Genomic DNA, 27,200 nt, shown 5'->3' on the forward strand with positions numbered 1-27,200 from the left:
TGTCATCCCAGACAGCACAATGATGTACACAATGTTACAAAGCGGGTCTTATAAGATACAGGAACCTCCTTACTAGATCAGATCAATAATTCAATTAGTCTACAATCCTAGTTGTGGCTCGCATTCTTAAGGTATTCCGCTGACCCCAGACCTCTGAGCACATTTTACACAGTAAGTAAAGATCAGAGTAGCTGGGGGGAAAAACCCTAAATGGTACCAGAAGTATAACAGAGGAATGACTGAAAGCCTCTTCTCAAACAGACAATTATGAAGAGAGACCAAGTTCTTCAATCAAAATTTTATCTAGTGTAGTCAGCTCTGGCTTTTATGTCTGGGCTGGAAAAATCCTAGATGTCTGGGCATGGAGGTGCCTACATATGTGATGCTGGGGCCTAACGTTTGAAATGATTTCCCAAAGGATTTCTTAGAGAACACGTACATAACCACATAGTGATCGAGTCACATTTCTTGGGCATCGCAGAAGTGACCTGGCACAAAGGCATGTTGTACCTTGAGGGTGCAATCTGACAAGCGCTGCGTTTTTTTCCAGCCCCATCTACTCCCCATGGAAGAAACAGGAAAAACACTTGGTAATTTTTTCTCTCCTAGAGGTATTTTCTAGCCACTCAGTGGGGACTGGAAGCACCATAGCAGTGCCTAGTAAGTGGAAGTCCTCTATGGGGTAATATGGCTGATAGGAACTGGTGCAGCTATGGCATGGGCTGTGCAGTCGACACCTGGGGGGGGGACCTCTGGCCCTCCACATGCTGTTGGTCTTCAACTCTCATCCTCTCATCAGCCCCAACCAGCATGACTTAATGGTTAGTAATGATGGAAGCTGTAGTTCGGCACACCATGGATTCCTCATCCTAGGTCTGCACAATTAACACTCTGAAATATGCAGGTGAAGGTGCCTATGTAAAACAACAACAATAACTGCTTATTTCCCCACAATCCCACTTTGACCATTTCTGCACACAGCTAGGAAATTCATCTTGAGGTATAAAGCCAATGATTACTTCAAAAGCATTAAGATTTCTAGTTTGTTCACAAACTGCTACATGTCTCTAAGGTATCTCAATGGGGTTTCATCTTTGCATGTGCTAAGCAGACACGCTGCAGAACCCAAATGGTCAGATGCCTGGCTCAAACAAACACACACTAAAAAATATGTAAGAGAAATGTCATTTCTTCTGAAACATGAAACTTTTCAACAGTAAAAATTACAACTCTGGCAGAAGAAGCTATTGGACATTATGCAACATGCCTCGCCCCCCCCCCAACAGGAATTAATTAATCAAGGCTTTGACCACTGTGCACAAATGTGATTAGGAAAGTTGCTTAATGCATACTTTTAATCAACTTGAGTTGAGAACATGCAAGGGGAGAGTTAATTAGAAAAAATGACTACACTAGTGAAGCTTATCAGCTACTTATTATTTATCAGAATAACTTTCAGTAAATGGTATGACATATTGTACAAAAATCGTGTTCAAATCCAGTTTGAGCTCTTTGATAAAATATATTTGGACATGAAGACCTAGGTTCAAATCTCACTTCAGATATGAATGCATTAGGTGGACTTGGGAAATCATCATCTATTTGGCCTTTTAAAAAATATGAATAACACTGGTTAATCTGCAGATAAAACACTGCATGTTTCCCTGTCTATAGATTATTGTTATTGCCATTTTATCAATCTTTTATATAAGGTGACGTAGAGGGAACCCCTAGGTTGAACCTCTATTGGAAGGAGCACCTACTATTTTACTCTGTCTGCTCTTCAAGGTTTTCTTCTGAGGCCCTTCTCCATGTACCTCTTCCATCAGAGATAGAAAATCATCTAAACATTGGTCTGCAGCAAATGGGTTGAGATGCACTACCGGGCTGCCGCCTGATCTAACATGGGACACAACCGGAGCCCAAACACCATAAAAACACATGACATATTATATATATATATATATGGTGTGTCCCCAAATGCATGTTTGGGTTAAAGGTGGGTCCCAAGTCTGAAAAGGCTGAAGACTACTGATCTAAAAGGATTTCCTTGCCAGTGGTGTCTGAGTTATGAAATGACCTCTCCAAACAGAATGCCTGCTATCATTTAGGTGTCAGAAAAAACACTTTTATTTAACCGAGGCATTTTAATATATGTTATTAATTTAACTGAGGAAGAGTTAGTCTTACTTGCTGTTTTCTTGTTTTTATTTGTTTTATGCTGTACGTGACCTGGACATCTGATATGATGAAGGGTGGTATAAAAAATATTTTAAATCAACCAAATAATAATGAAAATCATGCCTGGACAGAGCAACATAATAATAAATATGAATGAAGTAGTTAGACTGTTCTGACTTACCAGCAAGTCCAGGCTTTAGGATTAGTGCTTTTAGTGGATGATTGACAAACTGGAAAAATGTTCAGAAAGCAACTAAGAAGGCAAAAAAAATTTGAATGCCAGACTTATGAGGCAAGGACGAAGGAACTGGCTATGTTTAGTCTATAGGAAAGAAGGGAAGGGGGGGGGGGAGAAAAGCTTAATTATACTAGTAAATAATGGTTAGATTTTTATCCATGATGAAATTCAAATAAAGTGTATTAATCAGTTTCATCAATCACTAATGTGTGCACATGGAAATGTAACTTTGTAGAAAAATTACTGGCAGAGCAGTTTGATTTATACCTAGCTTTGCCTCTTACTCTATACACTCTAAGAAACACCAATTGTCTAGACTGGAAAAAATGGCCTTTAGAGCTGGGCTAAAATACAGAAATCAGAGTCAACCCTGTTCTACAGATAAGCATGTTGCAAAAACCTTGTTCCAAGGAACCTTGAAGTGTCTCAAGAGACAGTTAATTTTTCCTTAATGATAAAATGTGAGGTCAAGGTGCCCAAGGGACAGTTTGTTCACCATTACAGATCTCTTGCTATGGTGAAGTGTAGCTTTAAGGTAACTACAAGGGAAAAAGGGAGCCCTGCATTCTGATTGTTCCATCTGCTTGCCCCCTGTATGCTGTTCTGGCGGTTCTTCAGACCCGCTCCTCCCGCCCCCCCCCCCCCCCCGCAACCAATTTGTGAAGGGCAAAGGAGAAGATGTGGGAAAGACACATTGCACTAGTGGGACTCAATGTGCTGACTCCCTCTAGTGCACATACTCGCTTGAATCTGGCCCAAGTTATTAGCAATTACATAGGGCCTTTTGAGAGTGCATTGGGATTTCCATATATCATTCCAGCAATCCTTAAAACCACTCTATGAGGAAGGTCAGCACCATTATCCTCATATTTAGATAATGCTACGGCACAATCCAGTTGAACAGAACCATTAGGCCCCAGCTCCAACATTTCAAACCTTCCAAGGACCCCAGAAAAAGTTAAGTAAGTAAATTTTTATTTATACCCAGCCCTCCCAGCCAAGAATGGGCTCAGGGTGACTAACATCAAATACATCAAAATACAATCGAACAATTGATTAAAATATAGCTTAAAAATTAGTTACAGATAGGTAGCCATGTTGGTCTGCCATAGTCAAAACAAAATAAAAAAAATTCCTTCCAGTAGCACCTTAAAGACCAACTAAGTTAGTTCTTGGTATGAGCTTTCGTGTGCATTTTTTATTTTGTTCTTAAAAATTAGAATCAGGATAAAATTAAATGACTGCAGGGAACCTCAAGTATTCGTCAGGGCAGCTATCCATGTTGGTCCCACATGAGCTGATAAAAGGGCCAAAGAGGTAACTTACAGGGTCCCATAGAAGGGGTCAAACTGGGCCTGGGACATCCCATTTTCTTGTGCAAGATCTTGGCAGCCATTTTGTGTGCCGTGACCTTGCATCCTCTCACACTGTGCTCTTGTCCTGATAAAGCACTTTTTCAGGGCCGCATGAGATCTTGCCTCCTAAAAGCACTTTTTCGGGGCAAGAGTGAGGTACAGGTTGAGTAACTCACCCAAGAGCGTCCGGGAAGATGTGCATCCCAGTTTTGTGTTGGAAAAAGTTGGAAGGTATGTCCTTCTGGTATCAGCCAACTAGCCACAAGAGGATTAAAATTGGAATGGAGAACTTGAAGCCCTCCATATGTTGTTGGACTATGACTCCCGCCAGCCCCTGAGCAGGGGCTGAGGAGATTTGGAATCTAACAGCATCTGGAGGGCTGCTGGTTCTCCATGTGTGGACTAAGGAAAAGACAAAATACGCAAAAACTGTGGGACCTCAGTTGGTCACAACAGTGACCCAAGCCAATTGCATTTGTGAGCCGTATAATAAAGGGTCTTCTTCTTAATGTTGGGTGACAGGGTAAAGACATCTCTTTGGGCTACCAAACTCTCAAGGACCCAAATGCTTGCATGCTTGCGATAAACTCTTGGTATCCTATGACTCATTGTAACTTGTTATGCTTATGTCCTGTTCTTCCAAGGAATTCAGCTCAGTATGCATGGGGTCTGTTTTATTATTTGCTCATGTAATGGAGCCATCTATTTTGTTGCACTGTTTATGACTCATGTTTTGATGCCTTAGTGGGGAATTAAGATCTTAGGTTGTCACCCCATCTCCAAGATTTTGTCAGAGCTGGAAATAAATTCTTAATCTGACTTTTCATACAAAGTTTAACCTGTAATTATTATAACATTTATGAGCCCTTGGAAATTTTTATTCAAGCCAGCAGAAAGGTCCTTAGCATGTAAATGCTTTAGGAAGCATTCAAAACTCAAGCACATCTAAGTTTGGAATGCAGACATTGAACAGCCTGATGCTACATACTCAAAGACCAGCCAGGGAATGCATTTAACTATCTTGCTTCAAATATTAACTCAGGTTGTGCATGCTTTTGAAATGGCTGGAGTAATCACTTCCAGAGTGGAATATGTTTATATAACAGTCACCCAAACCAACTTAATCTGGATTTAAACAGAAAATTAAGCCCCATCATCAAAAATATTTAACCACCTAGCAGACAAGAACTAAGTCCATTGCATTAAATTGTCAAATTGGGGCAAGACTGTGCTGGATGAAAGCTGTACTCTCTCCTCAAAATGGAGAAAGAAGGAAAGTCGATATTCACAAATGGGGTGCATTATATATATATATTTCTTTGCAAGAAGGTAAAAAGGATGTATTGAAACACCTTAGGAAACTCTCAGCCCTCCTTACACAATGGATCCTAGGTGGAAAGAGTAGCGTGTTTTTGTTCAATGCACATTATGAGACATTATTTTCCATGTGTCGTTTGCAGAACTAGATTTTTCACCCTATGCCTACATAGATAATCACTGTTAAGTTTTTTGTCTTTCGTCTGGAGTTTGCTGTGTCTGAATTTTTAAACTCTAGGTGTCATTAGAATTTCCAGTTTCTTTCTATTTATTCATCTAGGCTAAACATATGCAACACTGTTAGTAACACGCTACCAGTGAGATCATAGAACTGTAGCGTTCGAAGGGACCCAACCCCAATCTAGTCCGACCTCTTGCAATGCAGGAACCACGGCGGTCATTATGACTGGTGGTGTGTTTGCATGGAGAATTAGAGAGATCGTTGGGAGTAGAGGAGAGACACAATGGTTTGAGTGGTGGTGACATATGACAGAGTTTTCTCTGTAGCGGCCTCCATGTTATGGGACTACCTCCCCTCTGAGTTGCAGCTGGCATCATCAGGATGCACTTCTTTACCTAGGCTTTTGTTTGAATTGATATCTTTCCCCCTTCTGCACTGCTGTGCATTACTGCTCTCCTCTTCTATTACTCTGATACTGGTTGTTTTTGTGATTTTTAATTTTATTTTAGTAACCCTATCGTACATTGTACTTAATGTAACTGTGATCTTTCTATAACCCAGACTGGGACCATTTGGTGAAGGGCGGGCTGTAAGTCCAAACAATAGGGAAATAAACATTTTTCTTTAAGTCTTTGTGATAGATATGACATCCCTATTGATGGAGGCAGAGTCACTTGATAGCAAGGATGATGGATTGTAACACCGTCCCTAAGTGCAGTACAGTGGTACCTTGGGTTAAGTACTTAATTCGTTCTGGAGGTCCGTTCTTAACCTGAAACTGTTCTTAACCTGAAGCACCACTTTAGCTAATGGGGTCTCCTGCTGCCGCAGCACAATTTCTGTTCTCATCCTGAAGCAAAGTTCTTAACCCAAGGTACTATTTCTGGGTTAGCAGAGTCTGTAACCTGAAGCGTATGTAAACTGAAGTGTATGTTAACCCAAGGTACCACTGTATAGTACTTTACCCAATATGAATGGGTAGAATCCAGTAATGTGTGCTTGTGGACACTATTGGGATGGAGGCTAAATCTGTGCATCTGTGCATGGTGACTCCAGTATCTGGGATGAAGAATAGCACAAATGCATCTTGGATTCCATCCTGCTTGCTTTGTTCTACAGAACTCAGTGAGGGGCTCTGAACACTGAGCCAGACTCTAGCTGCATAAATTCAACCACCCTGGGTTGGACAGAATTCAGAGGGTTGGCGTATAGATTCATGCATGACTATGTCAAGTTTCAGAAATCATAGAAAGCTTTTCCTAGTGAAGAAATAAATGAGTCTCATCCTTCCAAATGGTTGGAGGAAAAACAATGGCGAATTGAAAGGCAGGCGTTTGCTCTTGCACTCGCTCTGTCTTGGCATTTATGCACATCTGCCATCACCACCACTACCTATGAAACATATGTGAGGAGCCTGCAATGCTTTTCGATCTGCATTTATTCATCAAACTCATGAAACACGCTGTTCAGGAGCCAATGAAACTGAATCTTGTGGGCACCCCCATTGGAAGCTCTTTGGGAAACTGAGCGACTGTCCTTACTTTATTCCCCTGGGACACGTTAAGAAAAGAAAAGAGATGGAAGCTTTGAAAGAAAAATCCAAAGGCAAGTCAAAAGCACCTAGTTAATAATGATCATGAAAATAGTTGAGTGTCAAATTTATCAGCACTGAACACCTCAACTTAAGCAGCTGCCAAGAAAAGATGAGTAAAAGCGGCAACTGCGATTTCCATGCCAAAACTAGGTTTGTCCTGCAGAAGTGGTCTGCGAAGCTTTGCACGAGGCTCCATCAACAACCCTGCAAATGCCCCGTCAACGTTTACGACCTGCGCTTTATATGCACTTTACGTTCTACATCCCGGGTTTGTGGAGGGAAGAGAATGATCGCTGCAAAGCTGCTGCTGAGCTTCAGACGACAGAGATATGTCCCAACAAGACATATTTCTGAACTTTAGAACAAAACTCTATACTATCAAGCACGCCTTAGATCTTTTAACAACACTTCCCCAAATGCCTTGTAAAACAGTAAAGTCTGGTTGTAATTATCAAGCACCATACACACACTGTTTACAGTAGAGTTGTAATTTTTTAAAAATGTTTTTGCACAGAGAAGTAAAATACTTCTGAAAAGTACCCAAACGTCTACTGTGTTCCATGCCAACAGGGCAATTCAGCCAAAAATGCAGAGAGGGGAGAGATTGCCAAATAAAAGAAAATATAACAAATTGGTAATGGCTTCTATCTTGACAGAAAATGAAAATTATACCTCAATGTGTGGCCACTCATGTGGACACATAAGAATGTCTTACAGGCAATCATTTTACTTCAGATAACACACCCTGACAGTGGTGCACGGCATACTGGCTGGCTTTCACTTTCCATAAAAGCAGCAACCGTAACCTATAAAATGGTCTAGGAATCATATAATTTATGCATATCCCACATGCATGCACACTCACACAATATTTATAATAAATCATCTCAAGCACACTGCTGTATTATGAGGGGTGGGTTGGAAGTCAGCACTAAAAATTCCTTCAAAGTTGCCACAATTGGATCCAGCCACCCAATCTACTTAAAGGCACTGAAAAGGGTGGGGTGGGGGAGAAGAGTCCAAGTCCAAAAATATTTTTGTCCTCCAAACTAATCCCCCAACCATGAGATTCTTTGCACTTTTTATAGTCTTAAGGTTATTGAGATTCTGAATGTCAAAATCTACAAGCCGCCCACTCCAAAGTAGTCAAGCATGAAGCTGAAGAATGGTTTCTGCTGTTGCAATTTATATATATTATTGTTGTGGTTTATGTCTGGCTGTGGGTTGATACAGGCTATCCCTGATTTGGTGCTACATGAATGAGCCTTCAGTTTAACAACAATCCTCAAGTCTTTCGTCCATCCTACCCCTCTCAATCCCTTCCTTTCCTGGCCTGCCAAAACAATGGATGTGCTTGACCTGCAAACCAGGATAGGATATCATAGTTGATCTTGGTTTCCAAGATATGCCTAAACAATTGGTTTCCTGGTTTGGACAAAGAGAAGGAATTGCTGTACGTGAGTGGAGATGTGTGTGTTAGGAACCCTCAAAATCTAACTTCAAAACTTTCATCTTATGGGAGAAGACAGCAAGCAGAGGGAACATGTAGGTCTTTTAGTCTAGAGTAAGATGTATGGCAACTGATCCAGAGAAGTTATGGATCATTAAATCCACACTACACCATGGAAACCAACAGAGCTTTTTTCCAGCCAGAACTCGCTCAGGTAGGTGCCATTGCTATTATATGAGAACAAGGGAGGCATTCATGGTGAGGTATGGCCCCTCTTTTTCTAGAAAAATAGCACTGGAAATCAACACTGAATTCCTGGTGTCCAAGTATCATATGAAGAGGTCCTAAACTATTACAAATGTTCTAGGGTTATATTCCTGAAAAATAACCATGGTCTTTACATATTAACTGCCCTGGCCCAACCTGAAGATACAACTTTATAACTAAGGCAGGATGTCCAAGAAAGAAAATGCTATTTCTGTTTCCAGAATAGTTTATAACTCAGGATTGTAATTCTAACTGTTAATCAAAAGTTTAGCTAACTAGCCATGCTGCTGTTCTAGGTATCTCCAGAAGAAACAGCAGCAGCCATGTGTTTTACTGAGGAAACGAAGTCTGCCTTCAGCGCCTGTAGTTTAACAAGTGATGTGTATAGTGAATGGAAGAACTTTAAAAGGGAAGAACAAAAGGTCTGTGGTTCAAATGCACCATAGGTGTGCAAACATTATCTGTTCATATAATGACTGCTGACGAAATTTTCCCTTCCTGCAAATTTCCTGCTTGTTACTTTCATTTTAAGCATTTGAAAACCTTGTTTGTAAAAAAAAGGATATTAAAAACTGGAGATCACTGCAGATCAAACTTGATTGTACAATTTCATGCAAAAAATAAAATAAAAATTTGGTTCTGCAACAAGCAACTAGGTGATTTCCCCTTCCTTCATCATCACCACAAAATAAATACAGAACACGAGATTAAGTCTGCTATATGATCCAGGATCCTTAAGAGCAGAAAACGCAAACACAGTGAAGATTTCCACAGTAGCTGCAAGCAGTTTATTCAAAGGCCTCTCCTCCTTACTGCCATCTCAAAAATATGCTATAACTCAAGCATTTAGCAGAAATAGATACAAGTTGCTCGGAACATCTAGTTCCATACCTATTTACATTAAGTTTTCTCATTTCCCCTGCTTGCCAGCAACAAATGTAGGCATCCTTTGGCAAGCAACACTTTTAGAACTTGGAGGAAGTCTGTGTCCTTTACACAAGAAGTGTATGGAGAAGCAAGACTTGTTATTCTTAATGTGTCAGCTCAAGGCCTTATGTCTCCAGCATCACCTACATGTTTCATCTTCCAATAAATATTTAGCACTATTTTCTTTTGACTTTTAAATAGGATTGGGGGGAATCTTGTTAGCACAAATTGCAGCCTATTAAACTAGCCAACAGACATTTTGAATGTTACAGTACATTATGATGAGGAATAAGTTATTAGTTATATACTCAGTCTTGTAATTTTAGCTTTTATGAAACAAGGAGTCGTGACTTTCCAATGGTAGGAACAGTTCTCTTGCTTGGTTCACATGTAACACCAACTCAGTTTGATCATCACAGTTGTGACTGTATTATTATTATTATTATTATTATTATTATTATATACCACCATTTATCAAAAGATCTCAGGACAGTGTACAACATTAGAAGCACATTACAAAACATCAGTGATAAAACATAATAAAAACATAGTAAAAAGCATACTGACAGAAAGCCTAATGGTAACATAAGCATAATAACAGTCATCTCCCCCACACTTTCACAAGCATAGTTTATTTAATAGCCAATAGGCCTTGGTAAACAGGAATGTTTTTGCCTGGTCGTTGCATTTTGCTGAAGTTTCTGAACCGTCTTCAACCTAGAAGTTACCAGAATATAGGCCACAGAAGTTAGGCTATCCCTGTCCAGATAGGGGCATATCTGGACCACCCACCAAAGCTGGCAGAAGGCACTCTGTGGAACACCCCCAAGCTATGTACGTGCTCCTCAAAGAGGGAGTATAACCCCCTCAAGAGCAGGAAATCTTCCACCCATCTAGCCTAGGGAACCACCCACTAACAGTGCCTCTGTCTTATCTGGATTGAGCTTCAGTTTATTGGCTCTCATCCAGTCCATTACCGAGGCAATGTACTCTTTACCTTGTTTGTACATGTAAATTCCCTTCCTCAATTCCTGGTTCAAGCTAACCAGAATTTGCTGTGACACTGGAATTGGAAGAACAGCTTGTCTCCATGGCAGAACTGAAAACCCACTTCAAGCAGTAAGCGGAGAGGGATCACAGTTCAGCAATCAAGCACATGTAGATTCCAGTTCAGTCCCTGGCATCTACAGTTAGCAGGTGATTTGAAATTCTTGTTGTAAACCGCCCCGAGACCTCTGGGTATACGGTGGCGTAGAAGTTGAATAATAGTAGTAGTAATAATAATAATAATAATAATAATAATAATCCTCTGTTAGAGTAGCCAATTTTATTACATTTTCCCCTAAGCCAGCGGTTCTCAACCTGTGGGTCCCCAGATGTTGTTGGACTACAACTCCCATCATCCCTGAGCTCTGGCCTTGCTAGCTAGGGGTGATGGGAGTTGTAGTTCAACAATGTCTGGGGACCCACAGGTTGAGAAAGGCTGCGCCTAAGCAAACATTTCAAGTCAAAAACGTTTCTTACCATCCTTCATCATCCTCCACTTCAGGTTCAGACACTTCATTTTCAGGAGTCTCCGCTATTGCTTGGTTCAGTTTTGATTTGAATCTGTCCAGCAATGCCAGCGTCTGGAATTAAAACAAGACTGCTGCAAAAATTGCTCATTTCACCACACCTTTAAGTCCTAATAACACTAACACTTGAAGTGAGCAAGCATCCAATTGGTGTGATGACTTGGACTGTGAAATCAGCTGAGCAAATGCACTGTGTGTGCAGTATTTACGTATGTATGTAATGAACTACTAACAAGCTATATCTAGTTTTTGTAAGACACTAAGTATGCCCACTCATCTGCCTCACTTCAATTCCATGTGCCCCAGTTCATGAGGCTTCAGTGAACCTGCCAGTACTCCAATGGGAATACAGATCTCTGTGCAAGCAGACCTGCCTTATCTTCTGTGCTGGAAAATGTTTCTCATTCCCATTGAACAGAGTGGAGCAGCTCATCGTCTTGCAAATGTCTGTGCAAATCAGATTTCTGCAGTACTTTATAACTGCATCCATTATGCATCCGTTGGTAAGTTACAAATAAATTTAATAAAATATATGCTACCATCAGCAGCAGCATCACAGACTTAATTGTTTAGCTCTGCCTTTCCATCATTTTAAGTGTTTTAGCTAGGTTGCTTTTATTGCAGTGCTGCTTTTATTTTGTGATCTCTGATCTTAATGGACTGATGCTGCTTTAATATTATTGCTGGCTGAGGCTATTTAATTTTATTGTGATCTGGTGTGTTTTAATTTGAACCATTAGATTCTCATAATGTAATAAATTTGCTTAAATTAGGTTATATATGTCATATTAATTTATTAAACAAAAACAGATAAGCACCATTATCAGTGGTTTAGATGCACACTGGTAGTGAAACAACATCTAGGAACCCAAGGCTGAGAAAGGGTGGTCGAGGGGAAAGCTTACTTGGCCTTAAGACAGATTGCTCACCTGTAAGCTCTGGATTCCTAAAGTTGAGAAAGCTCTCAGTGTTGCTCTGCACAGCTATAGAACTTCTATACGGGACTGCACAGAATCCCAGCTTCCCACCCCCAAACCATTTGAAGACTTCTGATTTATTGGAAGATTGTATAATTAAGCTAAGTTTTCAGACCACAATTCAACATTAACAAAATTAAAGAGAAACTTTGAGAACAGAAGGGAAGTCCTGCTGGATGAAGCCAAAGGTCCACTGGCCCAGCATCCTGTTCTCACAGTGGCTAACCAGATTCCGAGCGGATAGTACTGAGAGACACACTGCCTCAGATAATGAAAGGGTAACTGAATTAGTTTTAAAAACATCATGCTGGTTTCATCATCTTCAATTATTTACCTGAACTTCACGGGAAGGTCCCTTCTTCGGCTGCTGCTGTTTCAGATGTTCATATTTCTTTTTTTCTTCCAGATATTCTGCAACAATGCTGTTTGGGGCAGCTTTGTCATCTGCATTTAGAAACCAATGAAAACATGCACTGAGCCAAGGATGACTATGATGCCATCACTGGGAAAGAGAGAGAAATAAGACTACATAAATCACCTCTAGTGCTGAATACTGTCTGGTTAGCTATTTGACATATGAACTCATTAGAAAACACAATTTGCTGAGAAAACTAACTGACTGCATGTCTAGTCAGAAATAAAACCAATTTAGTTCAAGGAGTTTTGTACACTATGTGAGTACAGGATTGCTGTTTTAGTTTGGCAGATTAAAAACGATTTAAAGTCAAAGGGATGGTGAATTATGGTCTACTCTGAGTATGCTAACACTATATATCACTCTATATCAGCTTTTCATGTCGCAGAAGAAATGGGAATAGATTTGAGAATAGTACTTTGTACTTGGATTTGGAATAATATTGCTTGTTTGTTTATTTATTTTATTTATATACTGCTCTGCATCACAAGATCTCAGGGTGGTTCACAATAATATATTCCCCCCACCCCTGAAAGAATTCAGCATTGTTCTAAGGTGATTGTTCCATCTACCTAGATAGACCAATCCCCCACTATCTTCCCCTGAACACTGTTCTGGGGATTCTCCTACCCTTCCCATGAGCCAATTTTGGGGTGGGGGTGGGGAAAAAGCCCCATTGCACAAGCAGGCTCATTAGTTAAATCCCACACAGAATTGATAATCCAAAAAGAAAAAATCCAATTTGTGAAAAATACAATTTCAGTGTCGCCTGACCAGAACAAGACACATATATGTTAAGATTTGAATAGGTCCTGGCAGTACACTGGAGTTCACGCAAACTACTTACAATCTGACGTGTTAATATGTGGAAAGGCAAAGCAAATCGTCTTTCACTTCAGGCAACAAAATGTCTCAGATGTGAACAACAGGCATACATCATGTAGCAAAGGGTTTAATCAAGACTTACTTATGCTTAGAGTGGTAGGTCCATTGATTCCAAATAACTAATTCTGGATTTAACTCAGTGCATTTTCTATGTGTTTTGTATTGAAGTTGCCTTTGCCTCCCCACCAGCCCTTTATGACTGTCCCTGGTGGTAAAGTCTCGGACTATGGGTGGTGGGGGAGTAGGGGAAGGACGTCCTGAAAGCATGGTCTGAACTCGCTGCCACTGCACAGGACATGCATCTGTTTTGGAAAGGTTTGCTTGCTTGTTTTTGCTATGCATTTGGACATCTGTTAACCAAATGCTGCATGATAGTTCCTGAGTTCAAGAAGCAGTTTTTCATCTAAGTTGAGTACAACTGAACACCATTTTGAATCAAGATGGCAGACAGAACATTTCAAAAATGCATTGATTTTAACTACTGTTTCAAAACTGAATTTATTATTATTATTGGTTTCTCAGAATTCCTATCCAATGCCTGCTACATAACAGATAATATTAGCTTTCCAGAGCTTCAAGTGAACCACAATGGTCTATTTCCCTTTTATCCTATGCCGCTGTAGTACTGTCATACATAAAGGATGAGCATTAGAAAAAATGGACTTTTGGGCCAACTTTGTTAATCTATCCTTGTTATGTTGTATCTCTGCAACTTTACAGAATATTTTTTGCTTCTGACATTTATTCGAGTTGGAATAGTGATTACATGGAAAGTAGTATGCTATCCATGTTCTTTTTGGGTTTTGGCTGAGTTTACAAACTGGTGCTTAAGTATTCCACTTTATAATATTGAAGTTTTATGCCCCATTGTATAGAACCAAAAATATGATAGGTTGCAAAAATATAGGGTTTGGATCCAGTTTTTACTGTGTTCTGTATTAGTTTTGTTTTTAAATATTTTGCAGCAAGGCACTGCCAAAAACAACACCATTATCTACAATAATTTTCTCAGATTATAATTGTAAACATGGTCCTGTTCTATAAAGAACTGAACACCAATAATCTAATAAAAATGTATTTAAGGTCTACCATTATTTATTTGAAGATTGATTTTGTTCAAATTTGGGTTTCTGATTCATCTTTAACAAACTTGAATATTCAGATTTAACAATTTAGTGTATTCATGTAGATAAATACAGAACCCCATTCATGAAATTGTTGGTGAAACTCCTTAAAAATGCAGTTATGGTCCCAAATCAGGAACCAAAATGATTCCTGAAACCCCTACCCTGCTATGTGAAATTTGATGAAAACCCCTGACACATATTAAAAGCAATTTATCAATTTTTAAGATGGCTATACCTTCAGTTTTTGGAACATCCCAGAAACAGTACTCACTAAAGCTGAAAACCTACCAGCAACTTCATACACACACAAAAATTCTTGACATAACTATTTGTAGATTTGTGCGAGTAGAATATTTGTGAACAAAATTGTATGCAACAAAGTGAGGTTTTTCTTCTTCCAGGAATTGGAATTACTGACTAGGAAATAGGAGTTGCTAACTAACAAACAAAATGTTTGGTTTTCTGGTGAAGTTTTTATAGTGATACAACTAACACTACTTAGTATATTAACATTTGGTGCAGACCCCAACCTGAAAGTTGAAAGAGTCTGGAGGTGATTAATATATTCTTTTCATCTGCTTGTTTGTGCATTTAAGAGCTCATAGAAGTGGACTACACTACAACGCTCTGTGAGCAAGGCACTGATGGACTCCCCTATGTATGGAAGGTGAATTAGGGAACTGTGCAAATCCTTTCATCCATTATTAACACTACTCATTCTAGGAAGAGATGGTTTAAATGCCAAGTAAGTGCCTGAAAAGAACATGGGGAATTGGCCTTTAGCTGCCTTGATTTTATCTCAGAAACGCAAGTTACAAATGCCAAAAATCAATTAAGCAAACTTTCTTTCTTGCAAACATGCAGACATCTGTGGCAGAGCATCTGGCTTTTACATACAGAAGGCACCTGGCATCTCTAGGTAGGGCTAGGCCTGAAATCTTTGAGAGCCACTGCCAGTCAGGATAGATAAATCCGAGCTTGATAGACCAAATGTCTGACTTGGTATAAGGTTGTTGTTGTTTAGTCGTTTAGTCATGTCCGACTCTTCGTGACCCCATGGACCAGAGCCCGCCAGGCACTCCTATCTTCCACTGCCTCCCGCAGTTTAGTCAGACTCATGTTTGTAACTTCGAGAACACTGTCTAACCATCATGTCCTCTGTCGTCCCCTTCTTCTTGTGCCCTCAATCTTTCCCAACATCAGGGTCTTTTCCAGAGAGTCTTCTCATGAGGTGGCCAAAGTATTGGAGCCTCAGCTTCACGATCTGTCCTTCCAGTGAGCACTCAGGGCTGATTTCCTTAAGAATAGATACGTTTGATCTTCTTGCAGTCCATGGGACTCTCAAGAGTCTCCTCCAGCACCACAGTTCAAAAGCATCAATTCTTCAGCGATCAGCCTTCTTTATGGTCCAGCTCTCACTTCCATACATCACTACTGGGAAAACCATGGCTTTTACTATACGGACCTTTGTTGGCAAGGTGATGTCTCTGCTTTTTAAGATGTTGTCTAGGTTTGCCATCGCCTTTCTCCCAAGGAGCAGGCGTCTTTTAATTTCATGACTGCTGTCACCATCTGCAGTGATCATGGAGCCCAAGAAAGTAAAATCTCTCACTGCCTCCATTTCTTCCCCTTCTATTTGCCAGGAGGTGATGGGACCAGTGGCCATGATATTCGTTTTTTTGATGTTGAGCTTCAGACCATATTTTCGCTCTCCTCTTTCACCCTCGTTAAAAGGTTCTTTAATTCCTCCTCACTTTCTGCCATCAAGGTTGTGTCATCTGCATATCTGAGGTTGTTGATATTTCTTCCGGCGATCTTAATTCCGGCTTGGGATTCATCCAGCCCAGCCTTTCGCATGATGAATTCTGCATATAAGTTAAATAAGCAGGGAGACAGTATACAGCCTTGCCGTACTCCTTTCCCAATTTTGAACCAATCAGTTGTTCCATATCCAGTTCTAACTGTAGCTTCTTGTCCCACATAGAGATTTCTCAGGAGACAGATGAGGTGATCTGGCACTCCCATTTCTTTAAGAACTTGCCATAGTTTGCTGTGGTCAACACAGTCAAAGGCTTTTGCATAGTCAATGAAGCAGAAGTAGATGTCTTTCTGGAACTCTCTAGCTTTCTCCATAATCCAGCACATGTTTGCAATTTGGTCTCTGGTTCCTCTGCCCCTTTGAAATCCAGCTTGCACTTCTGGGAGTTCTCGGTCCACATACTGCTTAAGCCTGCCTTGTAGAATTTTAAGCATAACCTTGCTAGCGTGTGAAATGAGTGCAATTTTCCGGTAGTTGGAGCATTCTTTGGCACTTCCCTTCTTTGGGATTGGGATGTAGACTGATCTTCTCCAATCCTCTGGCCACTGCTGAGTTTTCCAAATTGGTATAAGGTAGCTTCCTATATTTATAACTTTAGCCTAGTTCTGTACTCCTCTTGGCTTCAGTTTGGCTAGCAAACTCGGGTCATCCTTGCTGTAACTCTCTTCTTCTCTGTCCTCTCTCTCCCAAACCCAGCCTAATGTTAGTACAACGAATTTAAATTTCAAATGATTTATTTAGCCAATACCACTACTACTCCCAAGATATATGCTTATCAAGGGTATACAGTCGTATCTTGGTTCTCGAACGCCTTGGTACTCGTACGTTTTGGCTCCCGAACGCCAAAAATCCGGAAGTAAGTGTTCTAGTTTTCAAATGTTCTTTGGAAGCCGAACGTCCGACGTGGCTTCTGCGGCTTCCGATTGAGTGCAGGAAGCTCCTGCAGCCAATCAGAAGCCGTGCCTTGGTTTTTGAACAGTTCTGGCAGTCAAACGGACTCCCAGAACGGAGTAAGTTCGACAACCAAGCTACCACTGTATAGGAAATGTGTGAAGAAAGCAGCTTGAGGGCCTGTATGCTCAATTATTTGAATGAATGATCATAGGAAAGAAATGCAAATTTAATAAACTAGTGCAATGCATTCACCAAAGCTGAAAAGTAATCTAAATGAATTAGGCTTGAGATCATTTGGTTCAGACTAGCACAAACGACTGGTGAGAAGATAAGAGACAAACGTCTCCTTCACTGGCAAGACTGGATTCAGGTTTCCAGCAGCTTTCAGCAATCCTTTGTCTTAATCTATTTTACTCTTTTATTTAGTGCCCAAGACTAGCTCTACAGGATGTTGAATGATGCTGCCCCAGGCACAGCCTCTCCAGCTGTTAGAACTAGCTGCTGCTCTTATGTTTAATGGGAACTATTGACAGCTTTCTTGTTTTGTCCTGTCTTTTTGGCTGAGGAAACCACAAATCACTGCAATGAGGAACAGCACATTTCTTTTCTTAAAAGAACTGTAAACTGATTTCATCATGCTAATAAGAAAAAACAAACATGAATAACAGAATATGGAAAAGGCAAGTTATTTAAGTATTTGTTGTAGCAGTGCATCAGATATGGTGGAGTTGTTCACTCAGTCGTTTTGGATGAAAATCACTGCAGTCATATTAGGAATAGCAGGCCAAATGAAAATATTTTAAACATTATTTAAATGTCATCAGCAAGGCTCTGGGAAAGCTGGATGTATAAGGGGAGAAAGGAAGGGGCAGAGGAAGCAGAGAGTGTGCTTACATATGGCTCAATACCAATCCAATAAGCCATGGTTTGTTATGTCTATACCAGGATTTTTTGTACAAAGGCAACCCTAGGAAGACATGTGTTTTTGTGATGGGGGCATCACTAAATACACACCACAACCTTGAATTATTGTTTAATCAGAGTGCTATTATACTGAGCAATAAATGCTCTCTAAATGTAATAATCAGGTTTTTTTCAGTTTTGCCGTCCCCTAAACTACCTTTACAATGAAACTAATTATTCTGAGAAAGAAGACAGACATACAATGTTGCAACCAGAATGATACTTCAGGCATGGTTTTTAAACAATTATGGGGCACAGAAACTTGAGGAACAAAATGACACTAGCAGAAGATCAAACGACAGATAATTATAGGGGGGAAAGCAATGCACTAGGTTGCAGATTAGTAAATCTATACTGAACCCAGATGTCAATTTTTTAAAATGGATGGCACAAGACCTAAGGCTGACAGGTCTTTGGAGAGACGGCTGCTTGCACCAAACAGAAAAGGGAAATAAAAACACACACAGAGAGAGAGCTCTGTTTCATATTTACAGTCTCAACTGACAGACCTTTTGCCCTTAGGGCAGCAAGAGGTGGGGGGATCTCAACTGAGAATCTACAAAAAGAGTGATAAAAATTAAGACACTTTACACTGCACTGAAAAACCCGCAAGGGTTTCTCATATAATATAACCCAACAGATATTTAAAGGTAATGAGCATGAACTAATTTTCAGACAAAGGGGAGAAGCCTTTTCTGTTTGTATATGGAAAATCTCCCTCACTCCTTTTTTTGAAAAATTCATACTGAAATTATTTGCCAAAATCCACATGTAATATCCCCTCAAAACCCTTTTAAAAAAGAGCAGGTGATATTCAATCCATGCTTGCCTAAATACTATGTAGTATCAGGGCCAGAAAGAATTGGACAGTGAAAAAAGGAACCAGAAGCAACTGATGCTAACTGTATATTATAGGGGGTTTTGAATGTTTTATGTAGATTTTCAATTTCATTGTTCTGTATGGGACAATGGCAATAAATATATCGTATATCATATAATAGGACAGTCCGTCAACAATCAAAACAAACACCAGGAACAGATCTCACAATTAACCAAAAGACTGTCTAACAGAAAAGATCTAAGTAACTTACAAGAAGTGGTAGTGAGTGGCCGGTTCTCCTTAGGCAGAGGGAACTACCACTAAGATGGCCCTATCTAAACTCAGAAGTTCTCCAAGGTCCTAGTCCAACACTCTTACCACTATGTCACACTGGTGTAGTGGTTTATGTTCCTAGGGACCAAGAGGGGACCCAGGTTCTGTGCAACACACATGAGCTTGATGGGAAGATCTTTGTTGCTGGGATTAAGGTGGGTCAAGTATGACAACAAAGTAGTGGCATCAACATGAATGCTGGCACCAAATAAGGAATAATGATTCTGATCAGCCCCTCAGCATTTGGTTCTGTAGTAATCTGATGGGACAGTGTTGACAAATCTTGAAACATTGCCAGTCCCTTTATACAAGGAGTACGTGAAATTCTTATTGCCCCCCAGGCTATTTTCTTTCTTTCAAAAGAGGAAGAGATGTAACATAATGCGCAAAACGGTTGCTGGAAAAACCACCACCATAGGTACTTTCAAGGTAAACGTCAGAGGTGTTGATTTCAGGAGACTGACATAAAACTCAAAATAAACCTTTAGAAGATGTAGAATAATCTACAGTCATAAAGCACCAAAGGGATGGAAAGAATGAGGCAGCTAATGGGGATGAGCTTGAAGATTTGAATTTTTGTAAATTCTGGAGTGAAGGTGACCTGGTCCACACTTCCCAGACTAATGTGTGAATCAGTATACTTCTCCTTCAGATTTCACACTTCAATTCTGTAATACACTTCCCAGCTCAACCCCTCCCCTTAATTAACAATGTGTATTCAATATAGAAATACATATATTGAAATAAAATATGTAGTTAAATATGAATTTTAATGTGATATATCTGTGTGTGTATTAAGATTGATATGGAAATAGAGCAGACTTCTGAATGAAGACATGTGTAATACTATCATGAGGAATTGGTCTGTTTCCAAACTTGTGTCAATTTCCAACTGGCTGTGCTCGCAGGTACTGCTGGGAGTCAAAGGTGCTGCTGCGAGTTCGAGTCTAACAACATTTGGAGGGCACCCTATTGGTTACCTCTGCTCTAACTACTACACCACACTTTCTTAATCTTTGCCTCCACCACTTGCAAATAAGCAGGAGCTGGAATTACACCCAGTCCCACAATATATATATATCAATGTTACCTGACTGGCAGGAATGGATTTACTAATCTCAGGTCTTTTACACACACACACACTTCTGAGGTAGTGGTAAAATAGGACAGAGAAGTAAGTTACTGCTCAAATGTATAAAGGTATATCATTTTGCTCAAGAATATTCTTAGCTTGTTCCCCTTGAAAGTACCTGAGTGCATATTACCCATAACAGATGTGATAGGACATCTTTTAAGCCTTAAGATTAACATTTTTTTCCATTTTCTAATAAAAATCATGTGTTTTAAAAACACCATGCTCCATTAGATACACAAATATGGATGCAGGCATCTCAATTTCTACATACACAGCTCTGTTATTGATTTCATCCAATCTTAAGATGGCTTTTAGAAACTTCTAAATGATTGAATGTGACCTCCAAGTTGCCTGGGGTGTATCTCAAATAACCACTGGTTTTAATCCTCTCTTTATTTTCAAAGCTCAGGTTGCCTTTTCTAGTCTAAATGTTGTCAGTTCACAACTGAGGCATTGTTTTGATAATGCACCAGAAAGGAACTGACACCTTACCTTTCTGAAAGAAGATTAGAAAATTTGCCTAAACCTACATCTGTATGGGGCTCAGCTTTATTGGCTGCCGAGCTGAATAAAGCACAAAAAAGCTCAAAGACACAAGAGGGGGGATTTAGAAATATAATTTAGCCAAGAGGAAACAAGAAAAATAAGAGAACCAGCCCACTGAACGCTGGATAAGTGAGACGCGAAAGGAGTCTCAGGATAACTTATGGCAAGTCTTTACAGAAAAAAAGGTATGCCATTGCTACTGTTCTTTAATGGTAAGAAAGGGTGAGATCCGGAATGTCAGATTGCATCATTTTATATCTTCTTAGATATGCATGCATGAGGCTGAAAATATTTCATTTCGGGAGCCAAAAATATCTAAGGCAGTGCCATCCACAAACTCTGGGGCTTTCCTCTTCTATCTTGCCCGGTCTTGTAGTTAGATAGGCCTTAACATGGCCCTGTGGTAGATGATCCCTTTCTATTGCTTCACCTGACAGCTATCTCACACTGGGATCCCCAAGCCTTCTACTTTAGTTTCTGAGTTCAGTCATCAATGTGTGTCTGCCCATGTCCATTCAATTTCACCTTCACTGGACTTGGTGATCACCAGAGGCTCCGCCTACATCTGAAGGAATCCTTTGGAAGTTGTCTCTTCTTTGACTCCCTATAGTACAGTGGGGGGAGGGGGTAACAGTGGCCCACCAGCTCCCATACTTTCATCTTATTTTGTTATAAAAATATTAATATACTGCTAGGTCATAGAAATATATCAAAGTGGTTTACAGCAATAAAACATAAAACTATACAATAAAACCGTAAAAAAGTTAAAAACAGACACCAATTAACCCTTATGGAAGGATGTGTTCTTAACTACCTGCATAGGCCTGGCGGAATAGAAATTTTCCAGAAGGCACTTGAAAGTTGGCATAGAAGGCACCTTTTGAATATTAGCTGGTAGGATATTCCACAGGACTAGGCTGATGACACTAAGGACTCATATTCTTGCTGTTGTCAAATGAGCCTCACCAACTCAGGGAACGACTATGCAGAGGATCTCAGAGGGTGAACTGGGTTTAAGGGGACCCTGTGTCACGGTTCAGTTCACGGGCGATTGAAGTCTCGGCTGGGGACGTCAGGACCGGGGGCAAGATGGTGGAGTGGGAGCAGGAACGGGAGTCTAGAAGCCGGAAGTCAGAAAGCCAAGAGTCCCAGGGTCAGAGAGCTGGGAGTCAAGAAGCCAAGGGTCCGAGGATCAAGAAGCAAGGAGTCACGAAGTCAGGGATCCAAGGATCAAGAAGCAAGGAGTCAAACGCAGCAAGACAGGGAACGTGTTGCAGTGGCAAAGAGCAGAAAGGAAAATGCTGACCTTATATCCCTTCCTGGCTCTTGCCACCAGGTGCTGTGAGTTACAAATCGGCCTCACCTGTGTGGCCATGCCTTGCCTCTTCAGAACCAACTTAGGAAGGCCCCAGTCCTGCAGAGTCCTAATGGTCACAGGGCCTGGCTCCTGCACGCACACCTGACAGCCTGAACCTAAATCGCTGAAGGCTTTGTAAATTAATACAAGAAGCTTGAACCTGGTTCGGTAGTAGATGGGTAGTCAGTGTGGCTGTTTTATCAATGGTATAACATGTTCTTGACCAGAAACCTCCTTCAGCAGTCTGGCTGCCTTATTCTGTACCCGCTACAGCTTCCAAACTAAACCCAAGGGCAGCCCCACATTGAGCGCATTACAGTAATCCAGCCTCAAGGTTACCAGCGCACCATCCTTGACCACTGGTCATACTGCCTAAGGCTGATGGAAGCTGGAGTCCAACCACATGTGGAGGGCCATCCCTGTTATAGTTTAAGTACTCCAATCTTTCTTCACCGCTTTCCTATCAACAACACATTAGGCAGAGTGTTAGCTCTGCTATGGCAAGAATATCCTCTTTCTCCTTAAACTAAGTATTACCAAAACAGCTGACAAAGGACGTTCTGGCCCAGAAAAGCTTATGACACAATATGTTTGTTCATCTTTAATGCGCCACAAGGCTCTTTGTTGTTTTTATTTCAGATGGCGTAACGTCAGCAATAACCCCACTGTTTAAATTAGGTTTATGAAGTCTGACTCTTGCACGCATTCTGTACCATACAGTCAGAGGTATTTTAATGCATTTTTAAACCCTGGGCTGTTTTGGCAGCGAGATTACAAAAGAAAGACTGAAAGAGGGATAACTTTTGTATTTTGGTGGCTTTTGCTGCTTCAGCAGCAGAAGATGCTGGCATGGAGCATAGGAATTAACACAGCGGGGTCAGATGACGTAAATTATAAGGAATAAATAAGGAATAAATAAGTTGTCATGGAAGTGCTACAGTTCAAGGAAAGGCAGAATAGAGATGCAATAAAAATAAATAAAATATAAAGGTATAGAAGAGATCAGGACACAAGAGTTTATTTAAGACCTTGTACCCTGACAACTTTTTAATAAATACTTCTGTAAAAAGTATTGTTGGGAGAGACACTCTAAATTTAAATCAACAGACTAGCAAGGGAAGGTTAAATATGGGAGAATACCTGGCTGGGGATTCAGCACTGAGAAAAGTTGTATTTTTTGAACACAGGATGAATAAGGTATTTAGATATCTTGAGGATACTTGGCACCAAGTCCTCCTGAGAAAGATATTCCATGGCATTGGTATACAAGTGTAAACATGTGTTGCCTTTATTACCTTCAATTTTATTTTCCTCTAGTTTGGAGGCATTTTCTTCTTTCTTTTGCTTTGCTGCTAACAGTTCACGTTTCAACTGGCGCACTTCCTTCCGTAGGTCCTCACTGCAGAGAACAATGTTGAGATAAACTCAATTTTCTTAGAAAGTAAAGCCACCCAGAAGAGACAAAGATAAGACCCAGTAAAACTGTGATAAAACATATGGAGTACAGCAATTCATTTATGCCAGATTTGGCCTATCAAGTTCATTTTAACATTTTATATCCTGTTTAATTTCAAAACTCTTGATGCAGTTAACAAAAAACAAAGCAAACCTCAGAAAAGGTTTGGGGTGAGTGCAGAGGGAAGAGAACTTTCCATAGTGTAGGGAAAATTCATGGTATTGATAAAATGTTAACCTTAATACTACACTGAATACAACTCTATGTTTTGGGCTGTACACCCATTAGTTCCCTCTTCTTCAGCAGAATTTTCCTTTTCCTCCCCTTGTTGACTCCTAACCATGGTCCAGTGTTACATCTGCACCAAATGCTAAGTAATGTTGATACTAATAAAGTTCCTTCTTTGATACCAGACCTGCTGCAGCACCACTGCACACATTCAAATGAGCATGTATCTTACAGGTGGAGAATTGGCTATATTACTCCTGGGATCTTTACTAGAGACAATTGCGAACACACAAACAGAATTGCTTGTGATTGCATGTGCTGGGATCAGTGCTAATTCATGCAACAGAGGCTTTCTCTGGGGACCACCATGATGCTCTTACAGCTCAGAGTAAAGCTGAATTATACATACAGACACTCTAAGGGAATGTACAGATCCAGATGAACCAAGCTTTTTAGCAATACAGGTCACTCGCAACTTATGTGCTTTTAACTTGTTTATTTTCAACTGTACTTACTTGACGCGTGGAAGGCAGAGAGCTTAAAAGCTCTTTTTGCACAGGGTTTTCCTGGTGCGGAAAGAGCTTTTAAGCTCTGTGCCTTGCTTAATGGGCTACTGGAGGCTCTTTTGACATCTTACGAGATCATGGGCGGTCCCATGAGATCTTGCAAGAGTTTCAGTGCACCAGATCCGGAAGGTAAATTGCTCACATGGGGGCGATTCCAAAGGGGTTGTTTTGACTATACACTATTTTGGCTTTTCGTGCTAACCACCAAGGGGTAACCCTCTTTTATGAGTTACCTGTATCTAATGTTCCAATTGCGTAACGGAGCGCGTTACTTCCAGGTTTCGCTGTTCATGCACACGCAGACACTCAAAATGACATCACGCGCATGCGCAGAAGCAACAAAACGCGACCTGCACAGAGACGTCCTACGTTTTACTCGGGATGCGAACAGGGCTCCGGAACGGATCCTATTCGCATCCAGAGGTACCACTGTAAACTGATTTGGTTAGCTGTAAAATCAAGTGAAATGATACTATCAGTCTGTCCGGAGTAACCCTATTTGGTTCACTCTGTGCTTTGCCTACTGAGGACAGGATGTCCTGATTCTGTGGAGGATGGAGGCAAGGAGAGATCTACTTTAGGTATGTCTCCTCTGCTGAAACATGCTCCCGGTGGTAAAGGAGCAGATTCCATGGAGAAAGGGGGAGGGAGAAACAGGGAGGAACAAGGGTCAGAGTGTTGGATTAGGGAGACAAGTCCCAATGTTCACTCAGCTTGTTGAGTGGACTTGGGTCCCCTATCTCTCAGCCTAACCAAAGGATAAAAGGGGAAGGGGGTCTGAATGAACTACTTGGAGCGAACCAGGATATGTGAATTAATGAAGATAATGATACCAATAAAACTGAAACAGTGACTAATACATACAACACATGACAATGGATCTTCTCTGTTATTATGTAAACAGCACTTTGTCACAGAAAAGCAACCTGTTTCTCTTTGCAAAGCTTTGGCAACCTCTGGTTACTCTTTCCAGTAGACATGAAGGATTATGCAGGCAGAGTGGGAAAGCTTTCCTGTCAACCCCAAGTTATTTTGTGGGCTAGCATGGTGAGGTTTCAGTATTGCTGTCTACTCAGTACCTGTGCATTATATGGATACAGCAATGACTTCATATTCCAGGATTATCAGTCTGGCACTTTTCATAAGTACCCCATTCACAGTTCACCACCACAGAGTTAAAGATCATCACTCAAGAGCAAGCAGCCAAGTCCAGAATAATGGATGAATTAAAGGGCATTGACAGAGCTGTGGGGTGAAGCTTACACTGCACATTCCTACATTACGTCCAACTGTAGCTGTTTTCTCCAACCTTTCATAACAGTAATTCAGCATCGTGTTAACCCACAGAAACTGGGATGACAAAATGAGATTTAAGCAAAGGATCCTTATTTCTTTTCTTCCATTTGCAAAGGAATGACTTCTTATTTCTTGTAGTGGGCCAACTGGTCTATATTATTCCTATGTGACATTTGCAACATATTTTATTAATGGCAAAAAAGACAAAGGAATAATTTCATGACACATAAAAATGAACAGTGGATTTAGAAATACAGGAATTAGAAGAATTACAGGAGAGCAATCTAAGGCTGAAACCCTATACAGTGGTGCCCCGCAAGACGAACGCCTCGCAAGACGGAAAACCCGCTAGACGAAAGGGTTTTCCATTTTGGAGGCGCTTCGCAAAACGAATTTCCCTATGGGGTTGCTTCGCAAGACGAAAATGTCTTGCGAGTTCCCGCGTTTCCCCCCCCGCTTTTTTTGCCCTTTTCCTAAGCCGCTAAGCCGCTTATCAGCTGATCTGCTGATAAGCCGCTTAACAGCTGATCGCTAAAAGCCGCTAGACCGCTAATAGCGCTAATCCGCTAAGCTGTCAATGGGCTTGCTTCGCAAGACGAAAAAACCGCTAGACGAAGAGAATCGCGGAACGGATTCTTTTCGTCTTGCGAGGCACCACTGTATATAAACACGTGGGAATTACCATTCAATGGGTAGTTCCATTGAATTTAGTGGGATTCACTCAGAACAAGCACACAATTGTGTGTACAGCCTTACCTTGGATTTCGAAGAGAATCCATTCTGGAAGTCTGTCGGACTTCCAAAACGTTAGAAAACTAACAGCCAATCAGAAGCTGCAGAAGCACTGTCAGACATTTGGCTTCCAAAAGAACATTTAAAAACCGGAACACTCAGTTCTGGGTTTCCATCGTTCAGGAGCCAATTTGTTCGGGAGCCAAGGCGTTTGAGATTCAAGGTATGACTGTAATGCTTATTTCTTTGCCTGGGCATGAGAAAGCATTCAGGATCCATCTAAACAGACCTTAACCATTCCATCTCCCAACAAAATCACAAAACTTTGTGTGACAAGGTACTGCCACATTTTCACCCAACTAAAAACCCCCAAGATATGGATATAAAATCCATATAAGATAAAAAACATTGATATAAAATCCATAGGTTAGATATACTATTAGCAAAGACATTTGCTTTAATTGTATATAACAGATATAAGCCAATACGTATCAAAAGCCAATGACCCACCCCAACCTGAGCTTATCCAATATACGGCTAAGCAGAGCTGGGCAGAAAGTAGACACT

At 40.6% G+C, this 27,200-nt stretch overlaps 1 protein-coding gene across 3 annotated transcripts in view; it reads right to left on the reverse strand.

Annotated features, from left to right (window-relative positions):
- The window catches only part of CWC27 (CWC27 spliceosome associated cyclophilin), a 116,093-nt gene that overhangs the window by 12,656 nt on the left and 76,237 nt on the right, over positions 1-27,200 (reverse strand). For all 3 annotated transcript variants that reach the window (XM_079995629.1, XM_079995630.1, XM_079995631.1), the window contains 3 exons: positions 23,651-23,754; positions 12,396-12,505; positions 11,035-11,138 (listed from right to left, as the gene is read on the reverse strand). In XM_079995629.1, coding sequence (XP_079851755.1) covers positions 11,035-11,138; positions 12,396-12,505; positions 23,651-23,754 — 318 coding nt within the window. The remainder of the gene's footprint in view (positions 1-11,034; positions 11,139-12,395; positions 12,506-23,650; positions 23,755-27,200) is intronic.

Source organism: Podarcis cretensis, assembly GCF_951804945.1.
Source record: "Podarcis cretensis genome assembly, chromosome: 11".
Lineage (NCBI taxonomy): Eukaryota > Metazoa > Chordata > Lepidosauria > Squamata > Lacertidae > Podarcis > Podarcis cretensis.